We start from the raw sequence: 8,381 nt of genomic DNA on the forward strand, positions 1-8,381 counted from the left end.
GTGTAAGCACAATCGGATCTGTATGCCACTCCATGCAGGGATCCATCTTAAAGTCTTTCTGGCCATCTAGACAGTTTTCTTGCAACAGAACAAGATACAGCAACTGACAGATAAATCATCTTCCTTTCAGCCACGGACGCCCAGCTACGCAAGCAAATGAAGGCGCCCAAACTCCACATCTACTCAGGAACTGCTCAGCTGAGAGATCCAGTTATTTCATACAGCTTTCTGCAGAGATCCTCCTTGGATCAGCCCACATGTCGTTTCTGCTACAGGAGTAATGACATCTACCCTCTACTTTATGCCAGCACTATCTTCCTCTTACCAAAGCCTCTGTACCCAGTGAGGGCCCTTGCACCACAGGGCTTCCAGCTGCAGCACGGGCCCTGGCAAAACGCGGGAAGCATGTAATACCACTGCACTTGAAGATTATATCCCTGCTGTTTGTCTGACTGCTACACACAGATACGCATGCATGCAAGACGATGGTTACTGTGTCACTCTCTGCTTTCCAGTGCAGCTTCAGTGGCCTCCGAGGTGGGAGCGCTGTCCCCGGGGGGGCACACACACACCCCTGACTAGCCCCGTTCCCGGTTAGCCCGATCTCCCCCGGGCGCCCCCGCGCCTTGCCCTGCTCCGGCCACGCCGTCGGGGGGGAGTCCCGGGCGGCAGAGCTGCGCCGGCTGTTGGCGAGCAGCTCTCGGGTCAAACGGCGGCAGCCAGTGGGTCCGGGCTGCGCCGCGAAGGCACAGGGCGGCCGGAGAGGCGGCAGCGGTTCCTTGCGGCCCCGGCGCGGGAGCAGCGGGGATCTTTGCGGCTCGGACCGCGCAGGGACCGAGCCGGTAATCGCCCATCCCCGCAGGCGAGCCGGGCTCCGGACCGCCCCGCCGGGGCAACGGCGGTGCAGGGCGGCTAGGACACGGGACCGCTGCCCGCAGCACCGGCGGGCGCACGTCGGACGCGGCCCGCTGCCCTACGCCGTTCAGGCCCAGAGGAAAACGTCGGAGCGAGGGCTCCGGGAGGCTGCCGGGGAAGTCGGGGCCGCTCCCAGCTCCGCCAGGGGGTCCGCGGGCAGCCTCGCCGTCGGGGCGGCGAGAACTAGCGGCGGGCCCCTACCTCGGGGGTGGGGCCACCGCCCCCCCAGGCACACCCCCCGCGGGGGGGTGGGGGGGCAGGGACCGGCAGCACCCCCGCCCCGCAGCCCCCTTACCGCGACAGCGGGGCGGGGCGCGGAGGGCGGGCGGGCGGCGGGGCCGGGCCGGGCAGGCTGCGGGGGGGCGCGGGGCCGGCGCGGTGGCGGGGGCGGGTGGGGTTTCCGTGCGCGGCGCTTATTAGTGTGGTGATGGAGGGCCGGCCCCTCGGAGCCGCCTTGCAGCGGCGGCGCGGGCTGGCGGCGGCCGCCGGGAGGTGAGCGGCGGCGGCGGCTCGGGCGGCGGCGGCGGCGGCGGCGGGGCCGCCCCCGCCGTGCCCCATGCGGGCGGCGGCGGGGCGGCGGCGCTGAGGGCGATGTCGGAGGAGGCGGGGGGCGCGGGCCGGGCGCGGGCCGCCGTGGCGCGGCTCTCGGAGGCGGTGGGCGAGCGGCGGCGGCGGCTGGGCACCGCCATGGGGGAGGCGCGGCGGCAGCGGCGGCTGCTGCTGGTGGTGGTGTGCGTGGCTCTGCTGCTGGACAACATGCTCTACATGGTCATCGTGCCCATCATCCCCGACTACATCGCGGCCATGCGCGGCGGGGGGGGAGCCGCCGGCCCGTCCGCGCCCGCGGGGGGCAACGGGAGCGGCGGCGGTGGCAACCGGACTCTCCTGCCGGCGCGGTACCCGCCGGCCGCGGGAGGCAATGAGGACGTGCAGATCGGGGTGCTGTTCGCCTCCAAGGCCATGCTGCAGCTGCTGGTGAACCCGCTCAGCGGCACCCTCATCGACCGCGTGGGCTACGAGGCGCCGCTGCTGGCCGGGCTGGCCGTCATGTTCCTCTCCACCGCCACCTTCGCCTTCGCGGAGAACTACGCGACGCTGTTCGCGGCGCGCAGCCTGCAGGGGCTGGGCTCGGCCTTCGCCGACACGGCCGGCATCGCCCTCATCGCCGACCGCTACGCCGAGGAGCCGGCGCGGAGCCGCGCCCTGGGCACGGCGCTGGCCTGCATCTCCTTCGGCAGCCTGGCCGCTCCCCCCTTCGGCGGCGTCCTCTACGAGTTCGCCGGCAAGCGGGTGCCCTTCCTGGTGCTGGCCTGCGTCTGCCTCCTCGACGGGCTGCTGCTGCTGGCACTGGCGCCGCCCTGCGCCACTGGCGCGCGGGCCAATATGCCCGTCGGCACGCCCATCCACCGCCTCATGGTCGACCCCTACATCGCCGTGGTGGCGGGGGCTCTGGCCACCTGCAACATCCCCCTGGCCTTCCTGGAGCCCACCATTGCCAACTGGATGAAGGACTCCATGGGGGCCAGCGAGTGGGAGGTGGGCCTCACCTGGCTTCCCGCCTTCTTTCCCCACGTGCTGGGTGTCTACGTCACCGTTCGGCTGGCTGCTGCGTACCCCCACCTCCAGTGGTTTTACGGGGCCCTGGGCATGGCCATCATTGGTGCCAGCTCCTGCCTGGTGCCAGCCTGCAGGAATTTTGGGCAGGTCATCATTCCCCTCTGCGGCATCTGCTTCGGCATCGCTCTGGTGGACACAGCCCTGCTGCCCACCCTGGCCTTCCTGGTGGACGTGCGTCACGTCTCTGTCTATGGCAGTGTCTACGCCATCGCAGACATCTCCTACTCTGTGGCGTATGCCCTGGGGCCCATTGTGGCCGGCCAGATTGTGCACACCATGGGCTTCGCGCAGCTCAACCTGGGCATGGGGCTTGCCAACGTGCTTTACGCCCCTGTCCTCCTCTTCCTCAAAAATGTCTGCCAAATGAAACCCTCTCACTCAGAGAGGAACATCCTCCTTGAAGAAGGACCTAAGGGACTCTACGACACCATCAAAATGGAGGAGCGCAAAGGCATGGGCAAAAGCCTCCGGCCAGCGGGTGAGATGGAGGAGAATGGCACAGACTCCTACCGCAGAGACCTGACAGGGGTGTCCGAGGAGGACTCATCAGACTATGAGTACAGTTAGGTTCCCCCACGTGGCCCAGCCCCAGGAGCAAGGAGGGGCATGTGGGAGAGAGGAAAAGGGGGGGATGAAAGCATTATTGCTTCATGTTTCTGTACCGACGTGCAATATATACAGTTTAACCTTTGTCATGATGTAATGGCTTCCTTCTTCTAGACTTCTTTTTAATCAGTATTTCCTTCAGCATTATGGCAAGGTGGAGGGTGTGGGGAATGGGGGGGACAATCCTTAAGAAAATTATCCAAAAAATCATTGGCATAAATCTGGGGGTGTTCCTTCCAAAAAACCCACCACCAACAAAACAAAACAAACCAACAGCCTCATAGGTGGGGTATAATTGTGCAAAGTTTTCTTAAGCTAAAACTGTGTGTGACATACTGTATATCTCTGTAAAAAAATATAGGAAAAGCAAAAAAGTCTGTGTAAAATTTCGAATGGCATATTCAGGGACTTAGTAAATCTTGTGTACATATACTTAGATTTTCTGTTTGTTTCATATATTTAAGAAGAGCAACAACTATCACAACGTCTTGTTCTTCCTTGGGAATAAACTGAAGTATTGTACTTTTTTTCTCTCTTGTGCTGCTCTACAGTAAGTGCAATATGCTGTATTATGTTGAAGTCCAAACTACAAGAATAATACGATCTGAATAAATGGAATTGAAGGGGATCAATTGTCTTTGTTTCATTGTTGAGAGCTGCTTGAGGGAGGGAGCTGGTTGTGCTCAGTGTAACCCCTACGGTAACAATTCCTCATAATACAAACCGCACCAGTTACCAAAATCACACAGCAGAAAAGCCTGGTGCAAAATGTTCTCATTCATTCTTCAAAATGTATGCTAACGGGTCCAAGCAAACAACATTGTGCTGCAAATATGCTATCGATTGCCTAAAAACAGCTCCTCGTATTCTTATGCGAATTCAGTTTTAATTCTCACAATCGTGAATTTCTATTTCCGAATATTGCAAAAATTACATTACCGGCAGTTAAGAGACACAACACTGGAAAACGGCCTTTCTGGTGCTGAATGCTTCCCCGATTGCAACGTGCCCACCTCTGTGTAGCCGACAGGGATTAAACAAAACAAAAGATGGGTGAAGTGTTTCATTTAAACCGTTGCAAAAAGTGGAAACCTTCGATCCAATCACAGTGGAACCAGAGTGCATATTTAGCCCTGTAAATTTATCTTGGTATAAAATAAAATCGTTTGGTTAAATTCCTAACTCATTAGAAAACAAAATAAATGACTTATAATCTCAAGAGGAGCAAAAACATATATAAACGGCCACAGCAACTATTGAAGGGCCCCCACCCGTCCCTAGGGAGCTGGGCGCCGCGAAGGAGACGCGGAGAAACCGCTCGTACGTTCCGCCGCGCTACGCGTGAGGCGCGGCCCTGCCGCGGTGCAGCTCCCGTCGGGGCGGCCGAGTGGCTGCTGAGGAGGCGCACACCTCATGGCAGCACCGCGGCGGTGCTTTGGCACGGCGGGTTTGGCGAAGGAGCGAAGGAGCTGAGCTCCGCTTCCCTACACCGCAGCCGCCCTCCTTGCGGTAAGCAGCACCAGCGGCGCCTCCGCTGGCCCGCCGCCCCGGGGCTCGCCCCGCACCCGGCACGGCACGGCCCACTGCCGCTGCCGGCCACAGGGCAGCTCCCGCAGTGCCCGGGCCCCTCCCGGTCCCTGTGCCGGCAGCCCGCTGGCAGCGCCGCTCGCCCTCTTCGGCCACGGATCTTTCAGCAGCCGCAGATGCCCCGCGGCGACACTGCTCGACACGGGCGACAACCCCAGTGGCAACGCGGGTCACCGAGAGCTGTAACCCTCGGGGGCTCCCCTTGCCGCCGCCGCCGGGGAGCCTCTCAGCTGACCCCGACGGCGGCAGGGGCGCGGGCGAGCCCGGCTGTGCCCGGCACCTCCCGCCCGCCCTCCCGGGACACAGCCAGCACGGAGCGAGCTGTCGCCGATGCCACCGCCGGGCACAGCCTGCAGAAGGGGCCGGAGAAGAGCGGCGCCCCGGGCGCGGAGGGAGGGCGGCAGCGCCTGTTGCGCGCAGCGGGCGGGGCGGGCAGGGCCGGGCCGGGCCGGGCCGGGCGGCGCCGGGGGCGCGGGGCGGGGAGGAGCCAGGCGGCGCCGGGGACGAGCCGCGCTCCGCACGCCGCCGCCCAGAGGGGACCTGGCCGCGGAGGAGGCGGCGGTACCTTGGACAGAGCCGCAGCGACGACGGGAGCCCGACCGGCAGCCGGTCCCGGAGCGCCCCGACGAGCAGGTACGGGCGGGCGGGCTGCGCGCCCCGCAGCCCCGACGGCACGGCTGCAAGCGCCGGGGAGGGAAAGCCGCGGGCCCGGGAGGTGGGGAGCGGGGGCGGCGTGTCCCGCGGCGTGGAGCCGAGACGAGAGGGCTCCCCTCGCCAAACTCCGTGGCGCCGGCGGCACCCACGGGACCGCCCCGGTCCCGCCGCGACGGGCGGCCCGGGAGGGAAGGGGGTCCTCGGGGTTGAGGTGTGGGAAGGTCTCGGGGCGCGCCGGCAGCCCCCGGCGGAGCGAGAGTGCTCCCCGACGGGCCCCACTGCTGTGGCGGCCCACAGGGAGCTCACAGGAGGCGACAGGGCGGCTCCCGGCTCCGCAGCAGTGTGCGCTTCACACATGTGTTCCTGGTAACACACATTGCTCTTAACTTTAAGCATAGATTCCTGAGAACTTTAAGCTTATCTTCCTGATAGCACTGAAAGTAAGGAATAGATGGTGGCTGAGTGTGGTGCCCCAATGATGTTATATACTGCAAGCTGCCTCCCGAGCCCACAATGTGTGAGTGTATAAGCACGTGGGCTTATTTCAGTCCTTCTCTGCTATCTGCTAATGGAGAGATCAGTACCTTTTGTTGTGGATTTGAGCTGCTGCTTTGAGCTGTGGGGAAGGCCACCCAGCTCCTCAGCCTGCCGTGACTCGCAGCCACTCTGCTAAGCCGCTCACACCGGCCCTCCAGCTAAGCCAGCTGTAAATAAAACCAGCTAGGATTTAAATTTTTTGGCTAATAACTTTGACAATGGACCTCACAGCCATCTGAGTGAGCAACTTTGAAGTCATCTTGAATTTCTGCAGGATTTTCTCTTGTGTCAGTTTCCTCGTCATTTATTAAGCAAATACAGGCTTGGGCATGATGCTAAGCTGGCAGCACTCGAACCAGAGACAAAGCCTCCGTTCATCCCCAGGACAGAGAAAAGTACAGTTCAGGCTACCATCCCCAAAACCTTTATCACACTGATTTTACAGATATGCGAGTCTGTTGTTAGTAGCATTTCCCACAGACAGAGAACCAGTATGGATCTGTAGTCGCTGTGACTCCATGTTGCAGTTTGACAAAAAACATAAGGAAAGAAAGAACAGAAGTCCCACTGAGAAGAATACCAGCTGGATTTTTTTCTTTAGGGGAATACAGTTTTAGGGGCTCTGAAGACAAAATGGCTGCTATGTATTTGAACACAGGTGCGTAGCCGAGGCCAGCCCACAAACAACTGGGCAAGCCACAGTCTTCCAGGAGTTACAGGATGTGTCCATTATTTGAAGTGCTTTGAGCCTGTGTTGCTAGGAGTAGAGCGCACAGCTAAGCGATGAGACCTGTGTAGCACACGAGAGGGAGCGGAGCAGTGCAGCGGGTTAATGTGTCCTTTCCGTTAGGGAAATCATCTCTCACCTGGGTTGAAATCATGAGCAGATGACAGATCAACACGAGTTTGCTGTGTGGCTCATTGCAGGGCCCCAGGGACATCTCTCAACCTTATACAACCTACTTCACAGCACATGGCCCCACTGGCAGCCGGCGCAGGACAGGGAAAGGACAGGATGAGCACAAGATGTCAGTGACCACATACACATCGGCAGAGCCGCAAGGCTGGAATAGCCAAGCCGATTCCTCAGGAGAAGAATAATGCACAGCCATCCCTGCCCATTGCTATCCAGAACTCTTAATCTCACTTTCATACAGTGTAGTTTTTTATCCAAATTGTTTTTAAAAGCTGTTGTTGAAATAATTCAAGTGCCCTGGATGTATAGTCCCAAGGGTTTCAGAACAGAAATACGACATTCTTTTCTACTTAGCCAACACATGTTGTCTTTTATACTTTGCATACACACAGTGCAAAGTAATTAAAAAAAAAAAAACAACAAAAAACTATGATCCATCAAGAACTGACTGAACACATAGAACTTACTCTGCTTTAGGTGTACCACCATAATTGAAGGACAACTGCTTGGTGTGGGCATATTTCTCGTATCGTAAGAAATATGTGCGCCATATAGCTGATTCTTGTACAGAAAATGAATGAGGCATCTTTAGAAGTGAAAACCAGGATAAGCACAATACCAGAGAGAGACAAGTACAAGTATTTACTCTGTCACAGGTGACTTCGGTGACTTTGTCAGGTTAAGCTGTCTCCCTGGATAGGTATATGCTATTTGGAAAGACTGCTGTGCAAAGTGGCTCAAATGCAGTGTATTCCACCCCTCCCAGTCCTCCCACAGCCAGTCTGCCAGTGTATGCCACCCCTCCCAGTCTTCCCACAGCCAGCCTGCCAGCCAAGGTGGGCTCATGGGGTCCCTCAGCCCAGAGCTACGCCCCAAAGTGCTGGCACCCTGCGAGCTTCTAGCCTGCAGGGGGCAAAGGCACGTCTCCATCAAGCTACTTTCCACACCTTTAGCGCGGAGATGACAGCACCTCACTGTGTCCATGGAACTGTGCAATGACAAATACATTTAAAGACTGCAGTGCTTTCATATAAAATGGTAAAGGGAGGACATATAAAATCCTTAGATAGAAAACTGCAACCTGTATTACCTGTGTTGATATAAGTACATTGAAAGAAAAGTCACCTTTTTCCTCCAGCTAACATACAACAGTAATACAAAGTGTGCAGATCAGGGCACAATACATTGCAAAGTAAATTAGAGTGACAAAATAAACCATGCTGAGAAGGGACCATTTATGTGCATCAGATAGTTCTGGATAAAGAAATTTATAGCGAAATGAGACAAACAATGTCAGAGCAATCTCCACAGGGCTCAGTTCAGCTACTTTTGAATGTTGTACTTCTATTTCTTTTCAGTTTTGCATTCTGAAGCTTCTGTGTATGCTTGCGCAGGGAATACTCCCCATGTACATTTTGGTTGTAAATAATGGGTAATGACTGGACTTTAAATCTTTTCTATTTCCAGAACTGAGGCGTGAGGCTCCATAAGTGCCCCCAAGTGGCTTCAATTTCTGTACTCAACAAAAGATATCAAAAGAAATGCAGGA

General features: G+C 58.0%; 1 protein-coding gene across 1 annotated transcript; it reads left to right on the top strand.

The window, feature by feature from the left end:
* Nucleotides 1-1,506: 1,506 nt before the first annotated feature.
* On the top strand, nt 1,507-3,099 carry SLC18A3 (solute carrier family 18 member A3; the record flags this gene model as incomplete). The annotated part of the gene is made up of 1 exon (XM_082486588.1): nt 1,507-3,099. One exon carries the CDS (start codon nt 1,507-1,509, stop codon nt 3,097-3,099), a length of 1,593 nt encoding a protein of 530 aa, XP_082342714.1.
* Nucleotides 3,100-8,381: the final 5,282 nt, after the last annotated feature.

Source organism: Vanellus vanellus, assembly GCF_965231255.1.
Source record: "Vanellus vanellus genome assembly, chromosome: 7".
Lineage (NCBI taxonomy): Eukaryota > Metazoa > Chordata > Aves > Charadriiformes > Charadriidae > Vanellus > Vanellus vanellus.